This window comes from Mytilus trossulus, chromosome 8, assembly GCF_036588685.1.
Source record: "Mytilus trossulus isolate FHL-02 chromosome 8, PNRI_Mtr1.1.1.hap1, whole genome shotgun sequence".
NCBI lineage: Eukaryota > Metazoa > Mollusca > Bivalvia > Mytilida > Mytilidae > Mytilus > Mytilus trossulus.
In genome coordinates this window covers 19093883-19121111 of record NC_086380.1, presented here as the reverse complement: position 1 = coordinate 19121111, position 27229 = coordinate 19093883, and the positions used below count along the sequence as shown (strand labels likewise).

The 27229-nt window shown below is 33.1% G+C and overlaps 3 protein-coding genes across 3 annotated transcripts; all 3 read left to right on the top strand.

Moving 5' to 3' along the window:
- Window positions 1-1232: 1232 nt before the first annotated feature.
- LOC134680661 (Golgi SNAP receptor complex member 1-like) lies at window positions 1233-18298 on the top strand. Its single transcript, XM_063539795.1, has 8 exons — window positions 1233-1297; window positions 5006-5108; window positions 7848-7932; window positions 9466-9665; window positions 12961-13032; window positions 13961-13990; window positions 14630-14712; window positions 15478-18298. The coding sequence occupies exons 1-8, from the start codon at window positions 1270-1272 to the stop codon at window positions 15600-15602; spliced, it is 726 nt and encodes a 241-aa protein (XP_063395865.1). The 5' UTR covers window positions 1233-1269; the 3' UTR covers window positions 15603-18298.
- A 4398-nt stretch (window positions 18299-22696) lies between these two features.
- On the top strand, window positions 22697-23788 carry LOC134727422 (uncharacterized). The gene has a single exon (XM_063591803.1). It carries the CDS (start codon window positions 22697-22699, stop codon window positions 23786-23788), a length of 1092 nt encoding a protein of 363 aa, XP_063447873.1.
- A 229-nt stretch (window positions 23789-24017) lies between these two features.
- LOC134727420 (uncharacterized) lies at window positions 24018-25689 on the top strand. The gene is made up of 2 exons (XM_063591802.1): window positions 24018-24847; window positions 25050-25689. The coding sequence occupies exons 1-2, from the start codon at window positions 24018-24020 to the stop codon at window positions 25687-25689; spliced, it is 1470 nt and encodes a 489-aa protein (XP_063447872.1).
- The last annotated feature ends 1540 nt before the right edge of the window (window positions 25690-27229 follow it).

Here is a 27229-nt window from a genome sequence, read left to right as displayed (position 1 = left end):
AACCTATACACAATGCGTAAGGCAAGTTAAAGTTACAACTGATAAATAAAGGTCTACATTTTTGTATGATCTCAAGCTATAATATGTTCGTGATTTCATCACCAGAGATAGTCTGGAACTTTTTGGAATTACCTTGTAATTTAGGACTTATCAATCATCAATTATTACCATCATAAAAACGTGCCGATTCCCCCAAAAAAGTCAGTGCCAACCCGGGTGAAGTTGGTATATAGCTGTAACAGTGTTACGGTGAGTACAATTTATTATTTAAAAATTGAAATCGTCTCGATTGTCAAATATGCTGGTATTGAAATGAACGCTGTTACCAAATTCGAGTCTGGGAACAGTATATCTATATATATATAGTGTTCCTGTTCGAGTTAACTGTATCTTGTATAGACAAGAGACGGAGGCAGCTGTATCTCTGTGGTTCAGTTATTTCTCTAGTTCAGAACGATATAGTGATTGGATAAAAATCAGAAAAGTTTGGATTGTTAATGGAAAGAACACCATCAGAATACCTGCGGAAGGTGAAATTATAACTGATTGATCAGCTTGTGTTTTACAAGTGTTTGAATGAACTCCCGACACATAAGACAATGTTGTTCAGGAGAGATGCACAATTTGTTTCCATAGGAAAGTTTTCAACCTGCTTGAAAAATCCATCTCCGAATTATATAAATGTTGTTAAAGCCTTAGTAAGTCTAGTTTACTAATCACATGTTCCTCGGTGTAGAATGCTTTATTTCAGACTCATCAAAAGTTGCGTTCATGTGCATGGGATTATCCAAATTGGCAATTCTTTGATAAGGCACTTGCAATAATAGGATTTCAAAAAAATATATCTTTTTTCCAAATACTGCCCACATTCAACATGATGCATAAGATTTCAGAATAGCGTTTGAAGCTTTGTCTGCAGGATGTTTTTAATGGTTTTTTTTTAGAATATTAACTGATAATACAAGATTTTCAAATATTAAAACAAGGGAATAAATAACTAATTAATCAATTAAAAAGTAAAAACACAAAAATACTGAACTCCGAGGAAAATTCAAAAAGGAAAATCAAAAAGCAAAAGGCAAAATCAAAAGTCCAAACACATGAAACGAATGGATAACAACTGTCATATTTCTGACTTGGTACAATTAACAACGTCTTTATAATTAACTCTGAATTTTAACGGTTTGTATTGCTTTCCGGACTCTTCTCATCGTCAATCCGTCTTTGATTCGAACATAATTCTCGCGAGATTACGACACCGTGGAAGTAATGGCAGATATGGGAAACCTATGGGAAGGTGCATTATTTTGCGTAGTTCATCGTGCCATGGCATAATTTGTGACGAGCACTATACATAATTTACATTATTCATTCAATGAACATAAGGATGTCATGATTTTTTCTGAAATATTTCAAATGGCCTTTCCACGGTGCCCTTTGTTTGGTTGTTTACATCCTATCATGACTGCTAAAAAATAAATCCTAATAATTTAAACCAAACCATATGGAACCTTATTATTAAGAAAACAGTATGAACTTACAATCTAATTGACACATTGGCATATCGCACGAATTCATTACATAAATATAGTGTTGTTCTGATTATAAGTAGGGGTCACTCTAATTAAGTAATTTGTTTACTTTAGGACTGCTGTCTGAACAGAGTTGAAAGAATATTCAAATTTTGAAAATGCATAGAGAACTTTTTCCAGTAAACAGGGCCAGAGTTCTGATCGCTTTGGGCTGTGTCAATGATAGTCCCAGATTACTCTGACGTCCAATGGCTGTTTTGCCAGACAAGCTGGGCCCTGGGACCGCAGAGCTTGTCCCATATCAAAAAGTGGATATTTGCCCATCCAATGTAGATGCGCTACTTCGTTGCTTCTAGGGGTGGCCGACTGTCTTTTGGCTTGGAATTATATAAATTGGTCATCAATCTGTTAATTTTTCTTAAATATCTCTTCATGTATGCAAGTTTCTGCCGTTGAACATCAGGGCAATCTCTGACTATCCCAATGACTAATGGAAAATCAGCCACAATTTGCAGTTCCTAAATGTACATGTACTCTATCAAAATTGGTCTTGAAGACATTCCTGACAAACTTTTGTTAGGCCAGCTTACATTTGTACATGTGGCCTTTCTAAATTGTTCATGAAGCTGTCCCTGGCAAACTTTTGTGGTGGAACCTTCAGATGAAGCCAAATATATATGAAGCAATACGAGTGAGAACGAAAACCTGACCTGCAAGTTGGCAAAACAATAGGGATGACTTAAACAAAACTCATGACATGTTAATTATGCACACAGAACTTTTCAGCATGTTCTGTCACCAGTTCAAATGATAAAATTGAATGATTTTGTAGGACTAACATATAATCTCACTTTGTCAGTCCCATGACTTGACGGATGAAAAAAACTCTAATTAAATGTTAAGTATTATTCTAACGTTTGTCATCATGCACATCTGCTGCTTTTGACATAAAATTTAACATGCATATATCATGTACATTGTATATTTATAAGCATAGATTCTCTGTTGATTAGATGCATGTACATGTAAGAACTGAGCAGAACAAAATTACATTGCTGGGAAGGTCTTAAAAAAAAACCCAAAAAACATTTGCCTACTGAATAGTCATGATAGTACAGAGTTCGCGAAAACTTTTTTTGATCCGTCAGTCATAGGACTGACAAAGCAAGATTATATGCCGGTCCTACAAATTTTTTGCTGGTCCTACAAAATCTGTCAATTTTATCCTGAAATAAAATCAATAACTTATTTCAACGGAAATTAACTGTATTTATTATATAAGGTTCCACCGCCGATCATTTGCCAGGAACAGCTCCTTGAACAAATTTGATAGGCCACATGTGGCTCGCCGCCTTGGTCAGTTGGTTTGTTTATAATAAAAATCGGAAACCAGTACCGGAAATTACCGGCAGGTACATCTAATGACCAATGAAAAAACGGTCCATCTGATAACCGATGTAAAAAACGTGCCGACATAGGCACTGCAACGGCCGTTTTTGCATCGGTCATCGGGACCGTCACAAGTGGACAACATACTGGTCCGAGCCTCATTTTGGCGGTCAGGACCGACAGGACCGACGGTTTTCGCGAACTCTGATAGTACATGCACGACCTGTAAAACATCTTGTATTGACAGGGAAAGCACATGTACATGTATATGTATGCATTACACATTATTATGATCATGATCAGTGTTCCAGCTAGGTTTTCAAAAGGACAGGGTGCCAATCCTGAAAAAGGGCGTTTAACGCGCGATATGATAATATGAAAAGGGCATATTTTAATAAAAGATGTTAATCAAACATTTGTGTTTATTCGTTGAATCACAGGTTATACAAGAACAACATCATTAGCCCATATAAAACTCTATCTTTCTACTTTTAAGGCTGAAAAACTTGTCAAGCAGCTTGTCACACAAGTTTTTTGATTATTGCTTGGCACAGTTGAACTTTATATGCAGTATGTTTTGAAAGGAGACCTGTTTCATACTGTTTCTATGGTCTACCACATTTTACTAGTTTCACCTTTCTACCCCTGATGTGCTTAATGGCAATACAGCACAAAACAGCTGTGCTCAGTAAATTCACAATTTTAGGATATAAAGCAACAGTGAAAAATAGTATCAAAAATAAAGAATACAGAAAAAGATGACCAAGGCACCCTACCAACACTGCTACTAAGACCCTCTTTAACTTTTCCCATAACTCAAAATAAATACCTAAACATATATATTCTTAAGCAAGAAGTATGGAGACATATTTTAGAATATGTAAATGGGTTACTCAATGCTAGGAAAAAAATCAGATTGAGTTATCTTTCTTTATTCAGGTGTGCTCCTTCTTTGGAGGATTATAAACAGTACGTAAATATGATCACAATATGGCGGTCGATTTTGTTATTTTCGTAACAAAAATGAAGGCAGTCAATGACTAATACGTCTGCATTTTCTGTTTATTTTACAGAAAACAAGTAAAACAATGTCTTCAACGAGTTTATTATGGTTTTCTAACTTTCTTTCATTACGTTTCCTCCATGAAACTACGGTAAACATCGCAAATTGTGCCCAAGTTGTTGTATGCACATTTCTTCAAAGACTGACCGATTCTATTTGAACGAATTAATGTTGATGATCATTAATGACCCATCCAATAAGCGGATTACCTTTAACAACAGATTATGACACTATTGATTAGCTTGGGGTCATAAACAAAGTCATAAAATTTTCCCCAGGTAAAATTTAGAAATTAGCGTATCATATCAATACGAACAAATTAATATACAATCGATCTTCAAAAAAGGCAGGGCGCCCTGGAAACTGTAAAAAGGGCACAGGGCGCCACTCGGAAAAGGGCGGGCGCCGCGCCCTCTGAAAACGGCCTAGCTAGAACACTGATGATTATAGGAATCCACACTACATGTATGATCATTATTCTCTTAAAAAAATAGATATAACACTACATACCTTCAGGGATTTTTTCTTGACTGACTTTCATCAGCAACTCTAAACATGCTAAAAATTTAAATCTTTGAAAGTTAAGAATGCACAATGATGTATAAGAACTGAAACCATATAAAGAACTTTAAAAATTTATTTTAGTATCCTGGCATATAAGTGACTGCCAACTTTAAATTTAAAGTCAAAGTTTCTTAATCAGGGATAGAATAAAACTGGTAAAATAACAAATCAGACAACTTTTTTGATATCTAACATGTCTAAAGATCTTAAGTTTGCAAAACATTTTGATCAGCTGATTTTGATGTGAGTTAAAATAAAGAAATGTACAATGTATACATGGCATTGGTGATTTGATAAACAAAATTGTATTGACTACTTTACTGTACATACTATAAAACTTGTTTAGTTTAAGCTGAATTCACATGTCTTCCTATGATATTTTTCCATGGTACAATATATTATAAAGTTCATGACTTACTGTAATATTGATTTTTAACTGAAAAGATATTTATTTCAGATTTACGTAAACAAGCCAGACAGTTAGAGAATGAGATTGATTTGAAGCTGGTATCCTTCAGTAAACTAGGAACAAATTATTCATCACATATTGATTATGGAAAGTATGTATCAAGTAATATTTGATTATACATGTAGATATATAATTTTGTTTTACATGTACAAATGTATATATATATATCTACACATGTTATAGTCATATGTATCCTGGCAATATTAACCAAAATGCTTACAAATGTTTGTTTTGTTAGATTTGGTGAATAAACTAACATGTGCTATAAAAGTGCACAAACAACAACTCTTTTTTTTATTATACAAATAGGGTATTTCTATCTTGTTTTTCTTCAATCTATTAATCTGGTTAAATATACAAAGTAAAATTTTCATAATCTGACATTCTAATATTTCCCTCCTCACTTTAACAAATGATAATTGCAATGTACATACGATTAATTGGTTTATTTTGTAATGATCATTTAGCAAACCAAATGAGGAACACACTTTAACTAAAAGGTAACTTCATACTATTTTACATAATGGGCAACTCATTCAACTTTCATGACATTCATACCTATGATATATATACATTCATGATATAGATTCTACTACAGTCTGAGCAAACATGATACAATATTAACCCTTTCAACGCTATACACGACATATGCCGCGATGACGTACACCGTTCGCCACTGCTTTTCGCGGCATATGCTGCGATGAAAAAGGATTTTTCATAAGGACTCTTAAACCATTCGGTTTTCATTCGGGTTCTCTCTAATTTTTCATCGTTTGAATCTAGGATATGCAAGGTCTCATTTGCGCTTGAAATCCCGACAATTTTTATAGTAAAATCATGCAGTAGAAGGAAAATAGAAGGAAAATAAAAACAAATATTTTGACAAATGCAAATGGTGGAAATCGGAAACGAAGCTGTAAATATGGAAAAATTTCAGCATTTCCTTGGCGAAACTAACAACAAGGATTAGTTAAAAGTTTTTTTGTTATCTCAATGTGTTTATTACATTAAATTCGTATGGGAAATATGATTTGATCGATCAATACGAGACGTAGAAAAAGGGGGGAAAACGCAGGTTGACTGAAATTTTTTAGCACGGAGCTATTTATTTGTGCCACGATTAAATAAAACGTTATGTATGGTACAATACGCTACTGAATCGGGCAATTGGTGTCTTCTTTACAATATGGCAGATAAAACAACAAAATAAATGAAGACTAAAAGTAGTTTTTATTCAAAATTCAACACAAATGTAATAAATTACACCTTTTACCTGTTAATTACCTGAAAACGCAGGTAACCTGATAAAAATTTTAGTAAAATAATTGCCTATCATTACAGTTCATGCTCTCCTGAGCATTTTTCATGCAATAACTTTCTCTGTATCTCATATAATAAAAAAGATACAGCAGTCTGAAAAGGAAAATACTGTTCTAATGAATGAACTAAAAAAAAATGCAGCAGCAGCAGCCATTTTTCTATTTTTTTGTGTAGCGTTGAAAGGGTTAATCCTCAAGAGACAGTTTATGTTTCAATTATAAGATAGAATGCAGAAGTCAGGTCACTTTTGCATCTGTTTCTCCTAATGCCGTAGTAATGGCTTTTAGATGATACATGTTTGTTAGTTGTCCTCAATTTCATTTTCAATTACTTTTAAAAAAATCATGAATCTTTTTGATCAATGAAGAATTGAGATCAACATGATCAAGTGAACCACAATTGCTAAAAATTAGAGAAACTGCTTACTCATTCATATATGATGTAGTCCATTCATTTACTTTCCTCAGCTTGGAATTAAAAGCTTCAGTATTTCTCTGACAGTGGTGATGGTCATATTTTTAAAATTCAGACTTCAAAAGAGAACAATGCTGACTCTGTTATACATGTTATACGCATATGATAGATTTTTAAAAATTAAAATACAGTTTTAATGATTAAGATTGCTTAACAGAATTGAGAGAAAAGTGTGGGTTCACTGTAGTGTTGGCCTAAGGTGTGGGAATTGACTTTCAATTTTGATTACACTGATGCATTGTCATGATTATACACGTACATGTACTTGACCTTTGACTTTCCTGGTAAAGAAAATTTTAACTCCTCCCTTCATCTGTGTCTTATATTTATTTGCTGTCTTTATGGATTTATTATATGATTATATGTTACACATTATACAATCATAGCTTATGAATCTAATGAAGTGCATTTTAAGAGCTTCATGTCAGGCTAAATCATTTATGGAAAATCATTTATGGAATGATAATACCAAACTAAAGTTATTATACCTTGGTACATGTATTTGCTTGTCATGCTTGTTGTAAGACCTTGCATTTCAGTATAGCAAATTTGAGTCATGAATGCCTGTATGATGGAAGTATACAAGATTTTTCTTGCTTTCATTGTGTAATCATATACATATATATACATATACATTGTATGTACACTTATATAGGTATAGAAATTCCATGATTATGTGAGCATTGTCTGAAATTCATGTGAATTTGTCCTAGAATATGGTGATCTTTATACTACAAAATGAAAAGACACATTCCAACTTCTGGAATTTTTATTCAATATAATACATTGTACATTAGTGTTTCTTTTTTTTTCTCTGCAAAAAGTATTAATTGCTAAACATGATGAATGTTATGAATGTTAATATCTTTACAATTAAAACTAAAATTTTGTTGATTATTTAGTTTCAATCGTATTCAAAGTTAATTTTTAATTTCAACATTATGAAAAATTGTTACAATATGAAATTTTCAGATATATATATAAATGTAAATATTAATATGATTTATATAAATTTTTTTTACTGATATATTTTCAGTGAGTCAGCTCCCCTTATTAATAAATCTAGTAGTGAGCACATGTTTGATACAATGGCCATGGAGATTGAACAGCTGTTATCAAAGGTGAGTAGTTATCTCCCCTTATTAATAAATCTAGTAGTGAGCACATGTTTGATACAATGGCCATGGAGATTGAACAGCTGTTATCAAAGGTGAGTAGTTATCTCCCCTTATTAATAAATCTAGTAGTGAGCACATGTTTGATACAATGGCTATGGAGATTGAACAGCTGTTATCAAAGGTGAGTAGTTATCTCCCCTTATTAATAAATCTTAGTAGTGAGCACATGTTTGATACAATGGCCATGGAGATTGAACAGCTGTTATCAAAGGTAAGTGCCCCCTACAAGTACTTGTGGTTGATCTAGGTGGGAACTATAGTAAGAAGTCTGTTTATCTAAAAATAATTCGATAGACTTGCGATTGAGGCAAAATTCTGTAAATTGAACATTAAATGGACTATTGAATATCTTATTGAGTTAGCTTTATCATGTTATCCAAAGACAAAGTTCAAAATTCAGCATGATCAGTGGGAAAATTCAGTGAGGGTGGATGAAGAGGGGGGAAAATACCAAAGTTTTGCATTAAACTGTAATAAATATTTAGAAATCCTTATTCCTTGCACAATCTATATCATTATAGAAAATATGCCCACCTTCCCATAAACCCTAGATCAACCCTGACATTTGGAGAAATTTGACTGGTTCCAAAATCCAATTCAAGCAAGCGAGTTTAGAGGAAACTTTTGAGGGAATTAGCACAGTTAAAAATATTTCCAATTCTTAATGTACATTTTTCCAACCATTTCATATCAAAGCAAGACAAGAGAGACAAAAAATAACAAAGGAATATTCAAACATCAATGACAAAAAATGTAAAACAATCAAATAAAGACAAACAGTATACTAACAATCAAAAATGTAAAACAATCAAATAAGACAAACAGTAAACTGACAATAAAAAATGTAAAACAATCAAATAAGACAAACAGTAAACTAACAATAAAAAATGTAAAACAATCAAATAAGACAAACAGTAAACTGACAATAAAAAATGTAAAACAATCAAATAAGACAAACAGTAAACTGACAATAAAAAATGTAAAACTATCAAATAAGACAAACAGTAAACTGACAATCAAAAATGTAAAACAATCAAATAAGACAAACAGTATACTAACAATCAAAAATGTAAAACAATCAAATAAGACAAACAGTATACTTACAATCAAAAATGTAAAACAATCAAATAAGACAAACAGTATACTTACAATCAAAAATGTAAAACAATCAAATAGAGACAAACAGTATACTAATTAACACATAGAAAGCTAAAGAATGTGCAACCACCAAAATCTGTAGTAGATCTAAGGTGCTCTGGATTTGGAAGGAATCCTGCTTCACATTATTTAAGCACATTCCAAACAATAGAAAAACAATAACATCATTGAAGATCTTTTATAGCTGTTTTGCTCATTGTTGAATCCATAGGGTAGCACATAATTGTCACAATTGTCATTTGTTCTCTGGTGGAGAGTTGTCTCATTGGCAATCATATGGCATCTTCTTAAATTTATAATAGTAATTTTGTTTTTCAGTTACAAGATGTGAATGATAGAATGTCTGACTACACACAGAATATCAGTATGAGTTCCCCTAGTGCTGCTCTACTCCATACTTTACAGAGACACAGAGATATCCTACAGGATTACTCTCATGAGTTCCATAAAACTAAGGCTAACATATCAGCAATAAGGGAAAGAGAAGATTTGTTAGGCTCTGTCAGACGAGATATTAGGTTTGATATAACTCTCATGAGTTCCATAAAACTAAGGCTAATATATCAGCAATAAGGGAAAGAGAAGATTTGTTAGGCTCTGTCAGACGAGATATTAGGTTTGTTATAACTCTCATGAGTTCCATAAAACTAAGGCTAATATATCAGCAATAAGGGAAAGAGAAGATTTGTTAGGCTCTGTCAGACGAGATATTAGGTTTGTTATAACTCTCATGAGTTCCATAAAACTAAGGCTAATATATCAGCAATAAGGGAAAGAGAAGATTTGTTAGGCTCTGTCAGACGAGATATTAGGTTTGTTATAACTCTCATGAGTTCCATAAAACTAAGGCTAATATATCAGCAATAAGGGAAAGAGAAGATTTGTTAGGCTCTGTCAGACGAGATATTAGGTTTGTTTTAAATTGCATGAGTTTCATAAAACTAAGGCTAATATATCAGCAATAAGGGAAAGAGAAGATTTGTTAGGCTCTGTCAGACGAGATATTAGGTTTGTTTTAAATCGCATGAGTTTCATAAAACTAAGGCTAATATATCAGCAATAAGGGAAAGAGAAGATTTGTTAGGCTCTGTCAGACGAGATATTAGGTTTGTTTTAAATCGCATGAGTTTCATAAAACTAAGGCTAATATATCAGCAATAAGGGAAAGAGAAGATTTGTTAGGCTCTGTCAGACGAGATATTAGGTTTGTTTTAAATCGCACGAGTTTCATAAAACTAAGGCTAACATATCAGCAATAAGGGAAAGAGAAGATTTGTTAGGCTCTGTCAGACGAGATATTAGGTTTGTTTTAAATCGCATGAGTTTCATAAAACTAAGGCTAATATATCAGCAATAAGGGAAAGAGAAGATTTGTTAGGCTCTGTCAGACGAGATATTAGGTTTGTTTTAAATCGCATGAGTTTCATAAAACTAAGGCTAACATATCAGCAATAAGGGAAAGAGAAGATTTGTTAGGCTCTGTCAGACGAGATATTAGGTTTGTTTTAAATCGCATGAGTTTCATAAAACTAAGGCTAATATATCAGCAATAAGGGAAAGAGAAGATTTGTTAGGCTCTGTCAGACGAGATATTAGGTTTGTTTTAAATCGCATGAGTTTCATAAAACTAAGGCTAATATATCAGCAATAAGGGAAAGAGAAGATTTGTTAGGCTCTGTCAGACGAGATATTAGGTTTGTTATAACTCACATGAGTTCCATAAAACTAAGGCTAATATATCAGCAATAAGGGAAAGAGAAGATTTGTTAGGCTCTGTCAGACGAGATATTAGGTTTGTTATAACTCACATGAGTTCCATAAAACTAAGGCTAATATATCAGCAATAAGGGAAAGAGAAGATTTGTTAGGCTCTGTCAGACGAGATATTAGGTTTGTTATAACTCACATGAGTTCCATAAAACTAAGGCTAATATATCAGCAATAAGGGAAAGAGAAGATTTGTTAGGCTCTGTCAGACGAGATATTAGGTTTGTTATAACTCACATGAGTTCCATAAAACTAAGGCTAATATATCAGCAATAAGGGAAAGAGAAGATTTGTTAGGCTCTGTCAGACGAGATATTAGGTTTGTTATAACTCACATGAGTTCCATAAAACTAAGGCTAATATATCAGCAATAAGGGAAAGAGAAGATTTGTTAGGCTCTGTCAGACGAGATATTAGGTTTGTTATAACTCACATGAGTTCCATAAAACTAAGGCTAACATATCAGCAATAAGGGAAAGAGAAGATTTGTTAGGCTCTGTCAGACGAGATATTAGGTTTGTTTTAAATCGCATGAGTTTCATAAAACTAAGGCTAACATATCAGCAATAAGGGAAAGAGAAGATTTGTTAGGCTCTGTCAGACGAGATATTAGGTTTGTTTTAAATCGCATGAGTTTCATAAAACTAAGGCTAACATATCAGCAATAAGGGAAAGAGAAGATTTGTTAGGCTCTGTCAGACGAGATATTAGGTTTGTTTTAAATCGCATGAGTTTCATAAAACTAAGGCTAACATATCAGCAATAAGGGAAAGAGAAGATTTGTTAGGCTCTGTCAGACGAGATATTAGGTTTGTTTTAAATAGCATGAGTTTCATAAAACTAAGGCTAACATATCAGCAATAAGGGAAAGAGAAGATTTGTTAGGCTCTGTCAGACGAGATATTAGGTTTGTTTTAAATCGCATGAGTTTCATAAAACTAAGGCTAATATATCAGCAATAAGGGAAAGAGAAGATTTGTTAGGCTCTGTCAGATGAGATATTAGGTTTGTTTTAAATCACATGAGTTCCATAAAACTAAGGCTAATATATCAGCAATAAGGGAAAGAGAAGATTTGTTAGGCTCTGTCAGACGAGATATTAGGTTTGTTTTAAATCGCATGAGTTTCATAAAACTAAGGCTAATATATCAGCAATAAGGGAAAGAGAAGATTTGTTAGGCTCTGTCAGACGAGATATTAGGTTTGTTTTAAATCGCATGAGTTTCATAAAACTAAGGCTAATATATCAGCAATAAGGGAAAGAGAAGATTTGTTAGGCTCTGTCAGATGAGATATTAGGTTTGTTTTAAATCACATGAGTTCCATAAAACTAAGGCTAATATATCAGCAATAAGGGAAAGAGAAGATTTGTTAGGCTCTGTCAGACGAGATATTAGGTTTGTTATATAATACATGGACAATGTATATAGAGGGTTTGTTTTAAATTTATATATCAGATCTTTGGGGATAATTGAAACATGATATATATTAATATCCAAAGAATTAAAACTAGCTTGATTGTCTTGTTTGCTTGGGAATTTTAATATTTGGCTGGAAATATATTTTCTTATATAAAAAAGAAAATGTTGTATGATTGCTAATGAGACAACTCTCCAAGTGAGACAAAATGATACAGAACTAACATCTAAAGGTCACTGTATGGCCTTCAACATTGAGCAAAGCCAATGTCCTATAGTCAGCTATTAAAGGCCCTGGATCAGAAAATTAATGTCTTTTTAATGTTAAACACTAGGCAAAAATGAACACTGTAAGAGTTATAGGCAAAGCAAATTAGTAATTTTCAAGCCATTGATGCTAAATTTTGAACTGGGTTGTTCCTATTTTAGCTATAGTATCATGAAGCATCTGGTCAATGAATGTTACAAAAAAAGGGAAATCAAGTAGTTATATGTGAGGATTGATTGTACTGTTTCTGTGAAGAAATTTATTTCGAATGATTATTTTAACATTATAGACGTGTAAAGAAATGATAAGAGATCTATTTTAACATGTTTAGACTATACTTCATATTTGCTTTATTTTCAGTGCTTATAAAAATTCCTCTGGTTTGAATAGAAGAACAGATATGTATTTAAAAGAACATGATCACATACGGAGGTAAATGAACTTATCTGGTAATTTCTGATACATAAAGAAAATAAGAACTATTTGGTGTTAGCTCACTGAAGCTCTTATTTTACAAAGACCCAACTTAGGTGATGCTACCTCTTACTCAATACATTGGTAATTCCAAATTAAAATTTAAAATGTTCTTGCAAACAATAGAAAAATTCTATTTTTGGATGCATTTTGTAAATTCTCAGATTCTAGTATTTTAATGATCAAATGTGACATATTGATTACCACTATCAAAACTCCAAACTTTCTGCATATTGACTTTTCATTATTTCATTATTTCACGTTTTTAGATTTTGTCATTTTATCATAAATACCTGAGATTACCTAAAGCTTTTGGTATGGTTCATGTTTTATTTCTGTGTAGAGTTTTGTGGTTGCTGTATTTTTACGCTCCACCTACAACAGAAGAGGGACATTACGTTAACTGGTCTGTGCGTCCATTCATTCATCTGTTTATTGTCTGTCCGTCCAATTTTTGGTCAAAGTAGTTTTTGATGAAGTTGAAGTTAAATCAACTTGAAACTTTTCTACAATTGAAAATGCCTGTACCAAGTCAGGAATATTAAAATTCTTGACCATTCGTTTTTGATGTGTTTTGTCATTTGATTTTGCCATGTGATTATGGACTTTTCCTCTGTTTTCAGTATTTTTGTGATTTTACTTTTTAGTACACATGATATAATCTTTCAAATTTTAATGCAAAACTAGAGTTTTGGCCCCAATTTCATGGTCCAATGAACATATAAATGATAGTACAAGTGGGGCATCCATGTACTATGGAAACATTCTTGTTTGTCATATTAATGTTTACTTTTAGATTGATTTTAAGTTTTTATTTTGCCCTTATTATATATATCTTCACTCCTCTTATATTGGAAATGATACAACTGTTTTTTTTCTATTTCAGTTCAGAAAAAATGATAGATGACCAAATAAGGTAAGCATATATAAAAAAGCTTGATGAAACAGATTGAAATTTTATAAAAAAAAGTATGATAAAATCTATACATATATCTGTCGGTGAAACAACTACACAAATACACGTGTTACCAACATACACATTTAAGCTCTAGATCATCTCTAGTCTAAAAGTTGAAAATGAATTTAAATAAACAAACTCACTTGTGCTCTACACCAAAAAGATAAACCTGTCCATATATAAATGATCAGCAGTGAAGGGACCTGCAGTCAAAATGACAAATAGGAAGAAAAGGAAAACAAAAAACAACTTCATTAGACATGTCAGTTGGAACACCAAAAAAAATAAATTTCAACTTTAAAAGATTGTTGCATTTGATCATATTGTTATAAAAAATTATCTGGACTATTCCATTAACAGATATGAGAGTGGGTACAAAGATTCCTTGAATACCCCCAAACCAACATACCTTTTTTTAAGTAATTTTGCATACGTCAAATATGTATAAATAAAGTTTGCATAACCAATGTTTAGAAATAAGGAAATCTTTCCTTGCCTCCCACATTCATTTTAGTAAAAAGAGTCCTCTTTGTGTTTCTTATTTAATTCTATGTTCTGTTTGTCAATGTTTTATATATTTTCATTTCTATTTCACAGTATAGCAATTGCAACAAAAGAAAATTTACAATCACAGAGAAAAGTTCTTGGAACAATCACACAGAAAATGAATTCATTAGCGAGTATCCTTTTTAAAACATTAACAAGATGAATACATAATTATATTTGCTTGACAGCAGGCCTACCTACTCAGGCCTGTAAAATTTCTATAATCCAATATAAGGTTCCCAAAATTTAGACAAAAATAGCCTTGACCTTGTGGTTGCAAGAGTACTTTAGTTTAGGAGAACAAAGGTATGTGTATGCTGAGTTTATCACCAAGGCTGCTTACAGGGTATACAATTAAAAATAACTTAGTCTTCACATTAGATATTTTCGTGAAGCTGTTAACCAAATCAAGGCTTTCATATGTCTGGCCTGCAGATTTGTATGCAAAATTTTTAATAATCATTAATATATATGGGGCTTGCATATAGTTTAAATAAATATTGTTATCAGTTTTCCATGATCAAAATTTGAGTACAAACCTCAATTTCCAGAAGTAATAATCAATGGGAATAGGGAGATAAATAAGAAAGCCTTTATTGAAATATTGAGTATAGCTTTCAACAAATATGACAGAGTTCCACTTCAAATAGATAAATTTACATTTAAACGGGATTGTTTGTATGAAAAGTATATTTTAAAGAAATGTACAGATAAGTATGAAAATAAGAAGTAGGAGATTTCCTGTAAGCCAAACATCCACTAGATACCAATGTGAAGAATTTGTTTGATTTGAAAACTGTAGCATGCAACTAAATACTATCTTACAATTTTATAAATCTGATACGTTATTTATAAGTTATATTTATGGTTATCTGTTTTGTTCCTTAACTAGATTTCAGATCGGTTTCCTCTCATTAACACATTAATGCAAAAAATAAACTTACGGAAAAGAAGAGACACAATAATTTTAGCGAGTGTGATAGCTACTTGTGTTATAATCTTACTGTTGTATGCTTTCCATTAGTACAAACCTGTTGATAATATGTTTATTATATTTATAAATGGTGGTTATTTTTAACATAAAACTTTCATATTTCTTTCACTGTCAGATGTGCTGAAAAGTAAAGAATTCTTCATGTTTGATTTATGTGTGTGACCAATATATTGTTTGAATTATATCAGGCTAAATGACAAATGAAAGAAATAATTTAGCTGGAATTATTTTAAGAAAATTTAATATGTGTATTGACTTTATTATATTCCAACTTATTGAACAGTAGATATTGTTTGTCATCTTCATTCTTTGGCTCTTTGTTTCCTCTAGTTCTATCCAATGAATAACTGGTTTGAATTCAGTGATCATTTCAGAATGTCATTTACATCTATAATCGTTGCTCATATCCCATTTTTTAATTCCTATGATTTTTCATAACAAAAATGGTCATTGCCATGGAGGGGTGAAGTTTGTATATTGAATCCAGATTGAGGCTGTTGAGGGTGTGAATTCGTGAATGGCTCAAAAGTGTTTTTCTTGTTGAAAAAAATGTGTTTACCATGAAATAAAGGTTGAGATTGTGAACATATAAGTGTTGGATTTAACCATTGAATTTGAATCTAAAGGTTTATATTAAACCTTTAAGTAAATCCCTGTTTAACGAAATTATATATTACATTATATTGATAGTTTCTGTCATGATTGAATTGTGTGTCCTGAATGACTCAATTTGATGACACACATAGTTTTCTAGACATACCTCATACATATCTTGTGGACATTCTCACACTTGCTATTATGTATCAAGGATTTTTCTCAATATAAAATAGAGCGTATGTACCTCTAGGCCATACTTAAAAATATTTTGGTTTGCCCAAACCCTACCCAAAGGTTGAGACAGTGGGTAGGTAGGAAGGCATTTTCTTTTTTTTTTCTTCAAAAAATGAAATTAAAGTATCATATGTTTATTAGTCTTCATGCCTATTTGATTAAAAAAAACTTCTTCAAATCAGGACAATAAAAGAATTTGAGTAGGCAGCTTTTTTCTGGGTAGGTAGCGTTTGGGCAAACAAACCTATTATTTATTATGGCCCTATTTATAATGTAGTTGTACAAATGAATCTAGATTGTATGTACCAGTATTTATAATGTAGATGTACAAATGTATCTAGATGATATTTATTCATTACTGAGTTTTATTAGTATTAAAAGTGCTTTGATTTAAAACTTATTACAGTACTAATAATTATGGTGATCTAGTGTATTGGTGTAAATGAATACATGCGAACATGGTGATTGCTTGGAGTTGAATGTTAGTTGTGGATAATTTTTTTTATAAATGGCATAATATAGCTAAGAAGTGTATTAACTGATACATTTTAAATCTGAGTTAACAAGAATGGAACTATGTGATAATATAGATAATTAGCTTATTGATGAGTATAATAAATATAGGATTTCAAAATAGTGTTACAGGAAACCTAGGTGTGTTTTGCTTAGTCAAATTTTCTTGTACAGTTCAGTGAGCAAAGCAAAAAAACATGATGCCTGATTCATGATGCCTGATGTCTAATAGAAATTGAATTTAAAATTTGAAATTAATTCTTTTAACACAGGATACTGGCTGAATGAAAGAAGGTTTGATATGATGAAAAATACTAAGATGACCTCATACACAATTCACCAGTTACTGAAGCAATATCATAATTAAATTTTGTTCTAATTTAGGATGTATATTCTGTGTTAAAGAGAGTAAAGTTTGAGTGTAGTGTATGTTTTTTAATCTAGTTGGAGTAGTGTTGAAACTTTTTATTCTCTGAACATTCCATTCTGAAATGTTGTTATTCTGTTTTTATTTTCACATGATCAAAATTCACAGTTCATCTAGAATTTAAGAATATATTGTTATCATTTGTTAGTATGGGTTTGATTTTTGAATTTTCAGCCAGATGTAATGGTTGAGATCGATTATTGTCATTTTTTTTGGTCTTTAAATATTCAAATTGGAATCTTGTTTTGTATATATGCATTTGTGTAATGATAGACATTAATCTTCATATATGGTGAAATAAAAATGACAAGAAAATTAAGCACAACACAATATATTCAATAATAAACATTGACATTGTTCTATTACAAAATGAATATGGGATTTCTTTATGTTCAATAAAAATTTATGAAAGCCATGTTCAATTTTAACCTAAAGGATTATTTTATCAAATCTGAGAATAATAGGAACTAGATCAATTGAAACAGTTGAAATGTTTTGATTTGATTTTTGAATCTACAATGGAACATTCCTCTTTATGCTTTTTCAGGAAACCATAGTGCTATTTTACTCATACCAAGTTGTCTTTTAACTGTAAAGTTCAGGCCCAAATATGTGTTGCCCTTTAATGTGGATTATTTGTATTTTCTAATTTTGGAGCAAAACACCAAAAAGGTTCAACGAAATGGCCTTCTTTAACTTGATTTTGTCACTTTTATAACAGCCTCTAAAATTTGTTTTATAAAAGAAGTTTATGCTGTAAGTTTGGATTTGTCAAAATTACACTAAAGCCAATCATATAGTTTAATACATATTCATCATATATTTGTCATTGTTATGAATGTAAAGATAGAGATGAAAAACTGTGATAGTTATTTATGTTCTGGTTATATTGAACTCTGACTGTTTATAGTTGTTACTGTTATAAAGAGGTAGTATTTATATAATTCTTTTTGTTTTTGAATGTCATGTATGTACATAGTGTAAATAAAATACAAAAACAATATAATGATGTTTTGATAAATGTGAAATACAAAAAAATGTACATCAGGAAATTTCAAGGACAAAAGTTTATTAGTATATGGTATTATTCAAAGTTACTACATTTTATAGTTGGTTCTTATTATACCCCTGCTTTAAGAAAGTGGGGTAATAATTTATTTTTACACCTCTGTTTGTTTGTCCATCTAGTGCCTCCTTCTGTGCATCCATCCATCACTCAATCTGTTCAATGATATTTTCGTCACATTTATCTCAGGAACTGCAATAAAATGATATCTGAAATTTTGTTTCAGGGTGAATATAAGTAAGCTTTACAGAGTGATGCCTTTTCAGATTCATCACCCAACAACTGCCTGTTTACGAACTTTTGTATTGTTTTAAACTTAACAGCCATTTTGAAAATTTATGTCACATTTTTAGCTCACCTGGCCCAAAGGGCCAAGTGAGCTTTTCTCATCACTTTGCCTCCGTCAGCATCCGGCGTTGTCCGGCTTCATTTACTTTTACAAAAATCTTCTTGTCTGAAACTACTGGGCCAAATTAAACTAAACTTGGCCACAATCATTATTAGGGTATATAATTTAAAAATTGTGTCTGATGACCCGATCAAGCAACCAAGATGGCCGCCATGGCTAAAAATAGATCATAGGGGTCAAATGCACTAATTGGCTTATTACTCAAAAACCAAAGCATTTAGAGCAAATCTGACAAGGTTTATAAATGTTTATCAGGTCAATATCTATCTGCCCTGCAAATTTCAGATGAATCGAACAACCCGTTGTTTGGTTGCTGCCCCTTAATTGGTAATTTTTAAGGAAATTTTGTTGTTTATGGTTATTATCTAGATAGAGATAAACTGTAAACTGCAATAATGTTCAGCAAAATGAGATTTACAAATAAGTCAACATGACCGAAATGGTCAGTTTACCCCTTTAGGAGTTATTGTCCTTTATGGTCAATTTTTAACAATTTTTCGTAAATCTTAGTTAACTTTTACAAAAATCTTCTTCTCTGAAACTACTGGGCCAAATTAAACCAAACTTGGTCACAATCATCATAAGGGTATCTAGTTTAAAAATTGTGTCGGGTGACCCGGTCAACCAACCAAGATGGACGCCATGGCGTAAAATAGAACATAGGGGTTAAATGTAGATTTTGGCTCATATCTGAAAAAAACAAAGCATTTAAAGCAAAGCGACATGGGGGTAAAATTGTTTATCAGGTCAAGATCTATCTGCCCTGAAATTTACAGATGAATTGGACAACCTGTTGTTGGGTTGCTGCCCCAGAATTGGTCAATTTGAGAAAATTTTGCCGATTTTGGTTATTATCTTGAATATTATTATAGATAGAGATAGCAATAATGTTCAGCAAAGTAAGGTCTAAAAAAAAGTCAACATGACCAAAAAGGTCAGTTGACCCCTTAAGGAGTTATTGCCCTTTATAGTCATTTTTTGTCAATTTTTAGTAAATTTTTGTTATTTTGTATAAAAATCTTCTCCGAAATTGGGGTATCTAGTTTAAAAATTGTGTCCAGTGACCCGGCCAACCAACCAAGATGGCCACCATGGCTAAAAATAGAGTATAGGGGTAAAATGCAGTTTTTGGCTTATCACTCAAAAACCAAAGCATTTAGAGCAAATTTGACAGGGTAAAATTGTTTATCAGGTCAAGATCTATCTGCTCTGAAATTTTCAGATGAATCTGACAACCCGTTGTTGGGTTTTTGCCCCTATATTGGTAATTTTAAGGAAATTTTGCTGTTTTTAGTTATTATCTTGATTACTATTATAGATAGAGATAAACTGTAAACATCAATAATGTTCAGCAAAGTAAGATTTACAAATAAGTCAACATGATGAAAATGGTCCATTCACCCCTAAGGAGTTATTGTCCTTTATTATAGTCAATTGTTAACAATTTTCATAAAATTTGTAAATTGTGACTAACTTTTTCCACTGAAACTATTGGGCCAAGTTCATTATAGATAGAGATAATTGCAAGCAGCAAGAATGTTCAGTAAAGTAAGATGTACAAACACCATCACCAAAACATAATTTTGTCATGAATCCATCTGCTTCCTTTGTTTAATATTCACATAGACCAAGGTGAGCGACACATGCTCTTTAGAGCCTCTAGTTGTTAGGAAATGCAATACAAGGATTTCTGAAACTTGAGTTCAAAGTATATGTAAGTCAGCTATACCTTGTGATTTGTTTTCAGAATTATTACTCAAAATTTCCTATTTACCAAATAATTGTATCATTTTACAAATGATAGCCAAGTTGAACATTTTCGTCTCATTTTTCTCAGGAACTACAATACAAGGATTTCTGAAATTTGGTTTAAGTACTAATATCAATCAGCTGTACTGTGTGATGTGTTTCAAATTCATCACTCAACAAATTTCTTGGTAGGCTGGTGTATCAGTGAGCAGTTGCTCGCAGTTTCACCTGTATGGTACTGCTACACCATTGTCAAAGGTTAGGGGAGGGTTGCGCCTTCAGACAAGATCTCTATGTGCCTGTTTAAAGTCAGGAGCCTGTCATTCAGTGGTTGTAGTTTGCTGCTGTAAATCATATTTGTTTTTAGTCCCATACCGAAGAAGTCGAAGGGAACTTTAGGTGTGAACTCCATTCGTCTGTCTTTCTGTCCATTCATCAGTCCGTCAAATCAGTTTTTCAACTCTTTATTCATGTTTGAAGATACTTATATGATATTTGATGTATTGTTTGGCGTACTAAATTATAATCCTGGTACCTTTGATAACTATTTAACATGAAAATTTGCATATCAAGTTCATATTTTGTTCCAGTCTGATGATGTAGTGCAGAGTAATGGTCTTTCGACTTACCAAATTCACCAAAATAATAATCAGTTTTAGCTCACCGGGCCCATAGGGCCAAGTGAGCTTTTCTCATCACTTGGTGTCCGTTGTCGTCTGTCATTGTCCGTCGTCGTTGAATTTTACAAAAATCTTCTCTGAAACTACTGGGCCAAATAAAACCAAACTTGGCCACAAGCCTCATTGTAGATTTTGGCCTAGGGTGCAATCAACAGTTTTTTCTATGACGTCATATTTTGAGGAACCATGCATAAGTGACCATTAGTGGTGGACTGATTGATAAAGATTCTTGTATAAAACTAGACATCACTGGAATCAGAATGTTCTCTAGTTTATAATGAAATAAAAATAAAGTGTACTTTTAATAGTATAAAAAAGTTTTATCCAGAGAAACTGGGAAAAAATTGCTTAATTTAAGCTTAAAAAAACTGAAATCAGGTCATGTGCACACCAGTGAAGACATGATTCCTGCACATTTTTCATAATCAAAATTGAATGAATTTCATAGATTTTTACCTGAAAACTACAGTGGCTGCAAATAAGTTTTCACTTTTCACTGCCAAAAAAACAGACTGTTTACAGTGTTGTCTCCCTTCAAAACATGTATATTTAATCTATTTTTTTTAAATTATTTTAATCATTAAACCTGCTTTAATTGAAATTAATTAACATATTTTTACAAACAAAAACAAAAAACATGATCATTTTTCACCAATTATATGATAAAAAGGGACTTCCCTCCATGTCTATTTTTAGTCGGGGGAATAACCCAAATTTTTTTCTATACGAAACTGTTTATAGCACCCTTATAACTCTGAAACAAAAGCATCTAGAGCAAGACCAGATCTATATGCCCTGAAATTTTCAGATGAATCGGACAACTGGTTGCTGGGTTGCTGCTCCAGAATTGGTAATGTTAAGAAAATTTTGCCGTTTTTAGCTCACCTGACTTGAAAGGTCAAGTGAGCTTTTTTCATCACTTGGCGTCCGTCGTCCGTAAACTTTTAGAAAAATCTTCTCTGAAACTACTGGACCAAATTTAATGAAACTTGGCAACAATCATCATTTAGATATCTAGTTTAAAAAATGTGTGGCCTGACCCTGCCAACCAACCAAGATGGTCGGCATGGCTAAAAATAGAACATAGGGGTAAAATGTAGATTTTGGCTTATACCTCTAAAACCAAAGTATTTAGAGCAAAACTGACGAAGGGTAAAATTGTTTGTTAGGTCAGAAACCAACTGTCCTGAATTTTTTAGAAACATCGGACAACCCGTTGTTGGTGTCGGTGATTTAGAGACAGTTTAACTTTAACGTTAACTACTTTTAACGCCGTTTCCATTAACATTGTTAACGTCATCATATCTTCTGTTAACGTTGTGCTATTGTTATGTATCATGTTGCTATATTGAGTTGAGATTATACGATCAAACGAACCAGACGTTGTTTTACTGCCTGTCTAGACTTTAGTTAACCCATCCGTCACATTGGTGCTGTGACCAGAGGATAATGACGAAAAAGAAAGCCATTCGAGTGGGCCATCGAGGAGCAACAAGGAGATTAATTTCAAAGATTGAAGAGGAATTAGAGAAAGAAACAACACAACGTGACGAAATAGAAAGCCTATGTGAAACATTGAAGAAGAAGAGGGATATTCTTTCAGAACTTGATAATGAAATTTTAGAGGAGATTGCAGAGGAAAACATGGAAGCAGAGATAGAAGAATCAGATCGGTATGTTTTAGATATAGAACGAATTTTGACAAAAGTACGCAATTCATCAAGTTCAAAACAGAAAAACAAATCAAATGAAACTAGCTCTAATCAGAACTTAAATCCAAATGCAGCAGATTTTGTGTTTATCAACTCCACATCTACATGTAAAACTCCACATCCCATGCAGAATAATGATATGCAATACAGATCGTCAATGAGCGCAACAAATTCTAGCATCTACCACAAGCTACCAAAATTGAATCTACCATATTTTAAAGGCAATTTGTTAAACTGGCAACCTTTCTGGGATGCGTATCAATCAACAATACACGATAACCAAACATTAACAGACGTGCAGAAATTTACGTATTTGCAAAATCAAATTCAGGGAATAGCCGCGCAATGTATCGCCGGTTTACCACTCACAAATGCAAATTACTATCAAGCCGTATCAATACTGAGAGAGAGGTTTGGTCAGAACCACAAAATCACGAACGCATATATTCAGAATTTAATTGATTTACCCGCACCGAGGTCAAACGCAGACAGTTTGAGAAACTTTTCCGATAGAATTGAGTGTAGCATACGCGGATTAGAATCGTTAGGAACAAACGAGAGTACATTTGGAGTTATTCTTACGCCTATAATATACAATAAGTTGCCGTCCTATGTACGAAAAAACATAACCCGAGACCGCGGAAACGACGACTGGGACATCGAATCATTGAGAACAGCAATAAAGAGGGAAGTATGCGTACAGGTCGCAGGACAATCTACAGGTTCAAGTAATGAAGATTTAGAAATTTTACCGACCGCTTCGTTTATTGCCGAAACATTTAAAGGAAAGAACGGAAAACAGTCACGTAAAAAATGTTTATTTTTGTGAAGAATCCCATCATCCAAATACATGCAAAAACGTGAAAGATGTTGAGAAACAAATAGAAATTGTGAAGCGAAAAAAGGTATGTTTTAACTGTTTCGGAAATCATAGAGTAGCTGAATATAAGTCTGAATTTAAATGCCGCCAGTTCGGAAAGAGACATCACACGAGTATACATGTACAAGTACATAACACAGAACCAAAGAGCTTGACCGAAAACCAGTATAGTACACAAATGACCGTAGCACATACCGCCGTAGAGGAAACGCCACTGGAGCTAACCACATCCTTACATTCTACTGTTACTGCACATACAGATGTTTTACTGAAAACTGCCGTAACTCCAGTTTGGTCCGAAAATCGATCTATCATGACAAATATTCTACTTGACGAGGGAGCACAAAACTCATTCATAACTGAAGATTTAGCTAGAAAACTAGAAATTGAATCCACCGAAAAGATTGCACTGAAAATATCGGGATTTGGAGGAAACGAAGGACAAGTTCATCATCTTGATAAAGCAAACATAGCTATTGAAACAGTTGATAATCAAAGAATAGAAATAGAAGTAATAATTGTACCGAAAATTGCCGCTCCTATTCAGACAAAATCACAAAAGGAAATCAAAGCACTGCCATACTTACGTGGTTTACGACTCGCACATCCGATATGCGCAGAAGACAAGTTTAACATATCTTTATTGATTGGTGCAGACTATTACTGGTCAATAGTTGAAGACGAAATAATAAGAGGAAATGGACCGACCGCAGTAAAGTCGAAAATAGGTTATCTCTTGTCGGGACCCGTACTAACTAAAAACGGAAGTAGTTCAAAACAATCAGCAATGTTGAATATTTTGACTGATCACAGAGCCGTTGTTTGCGACTTGGAAAAGTTTTGGAACTTAGAAGCGTTGGGGGTTTCAGGAAGCGATACCATTAAAAGTCAGTCGGAAGTTGTACGAGAATACGGAGAAAAGTCTATAATACTAGAAGATGGAAAGTACACAGCTAAGTTACCATGGAAACTAGATTTCCTTCCGCTACCACATAACATGGAGGACAAGTAGCGTTATTAGGTGTTTAGCAAACAAACCCGATTTATTGAAAATGTATGGAGATATCATAAGGGAGCAGGAGAGAAGACATTTTATTGAAAAGGTTGAGGAAACAAAACTTCCTACCGATCGACCAGTGCACTATATCCCGCATCATTCTGTTGCCAAGGAATAATCTACTACGCCAATACGCATTGTTTATGATTGTAGCTGCAAAGATGGAAGAGATAATCCAAGTCTAAATGAATGCTTAGAAACACACCCATCTGTTATGAATGATATTACGGGAATACTTATGAGATTTCGCGCTAAGAAATATGCTACAACATCAGATTTAGAAAAGGCATTTCTACAAATACAGCTCGACGAGAAAGACCGAGATGCAACGAGGTTCTTATGGCTGAGCGATCCTACAAACACATCAAGTCCGCTAATAACATATCGCTTCAAGTCCGTACTCTTCGGTGCTACATGTTCGCCATTCATTTTGAGCGCCACACTTCTCAAGCACGTTAAGGAAAATCCGGGGAAACTTTCAGATACACTTGAAAATGGGTTATATGTAGACAACATTTTAACTAGCTTTGATAACGAAAATGACGTAATAGATTATTACAGGAGATCGAGAGAATTACTTACGAAAGGCGGATTTAACCTACGCTCATGGAATTCAAACAGTCCAAAATTACAAGAAATCGCTAGCAAAGAAAAAACCTTAGACAAAGATGAGCTTCCTAAAATTCTTGGTATGCAATGGAACGCTAAATCGGACAAGTTGTTTTATCAAAGTAACACGTTCGAGATGGACAAAAAAGGAAAACTGACTAAAAGATATATTTTACGGCAATAATCCAAGATTTTCGATCCGTTTGGACTATTAAGCCCAGTTACTGTAAAAGCGGAAATCTTTATGCAATCACTTTGGAAGCTTAACTTGGAGTGGGACGAAATATTACCGGAAGACATCCAATCAAAATGGATATTAATTTCACGAGATCTAGCAACGAGCTTAGAAACAGAGATTCATCGAAGTACTCAAACACAAAACGAGAATAACAGAAATTTACCAACTCTTCATGTATTTACCGATGCTTCAACTCATGCGTATGGCGCATGCGTGTACATCATGTATGACAGAAAACCAACAATAGTAATGGCAAAGAATTGAGTTGCGCCTATCAAGACTATAACTTTACCAAAACTAGAGCTCATGGGGGCTGTAATTGGAGCGAGGCTTGCTGATCATATCTGCAAAAACTTTCCAGAAACTTTCAGTGAAATACAAGTTTGGAGTGATAGTCAAATCGTACTAAGTTGGCTTACATCCGTAAAACCACAGAGACAATTTATCCGAAATAGAATTGAAGAAATTAAAAGTTTGTGTGGAGATAATGTATGGAGATACTGCCCTACGAAAGACAATCCCGCAGATCTGCTTACACGTGGTATAACATCTGAAGAACTGCAACAGAATGAAATATGGTTTAGTGGTCCCAAATGGTTAAACAGCAAAGAAGATTGGCCGACATGGAACGGAAACAATGTAACGTCTAGTGTATGTACAACAATGTCGGAGAACGATGACAAAATTGAAACTATAGAGAAAACTCAAAATGTATGTATTGGTATAGGAGAAATCATAGATATCGAACGGTAAAATTCTTATAGAAAATTAACCCGCATTACCGCATATGTAATGAGATTTGCAACAAACTGCAGAGCAACGGAAACCGAACGAAAGAAATATTTGTTACGTAGTGATGAAATTGAAAATTGAAAATTCCTATGGATAAGATATACACAAGGTAAAATATTTAGTGACTAAATAAATTGTATAGATAATTCTACAAAACGTAAAACACTTGTGCGACAATTAAAGCTTTTTCTAGACGAAAAACAATTATTACGATGTGGTGGCCGCCGAATAGACAATGCGACAGTAGGAGAAACAGTCAAGTTTCCATATCTGTTACCAGCAAAGGACCGTCTTACACATTTGATAGTGTTAGACGCACATGAGAACACACTACATTCAGGTATAAATATCACTCTAGCATACATACAACAAACATTTTGGATTCCGAAATTAAGACAGTGCGTGAAATCTATATTGTCGAAATGTGTAACGTGCCGAAAAGTAATCGGAAAATCTTATCCCGCACCAGAAATTCCACCATTACCAAAGGAGAGAGTTCAAGATGCTTCACCCTTTAGCATAACCGGTGTAGACTTCACAGGTGCGCTAACGACAAGAAACAGACACAACGAATAATCGAAGGTTTACATTTGCCTATTTACATGTGCTGTCACTCGAGCCGTACATTTGGAATTAGTTTACGATCTCAGCGAGGAATCTTTTTTATTGTGTTCCCGGAGATTTGCAAGTCGAC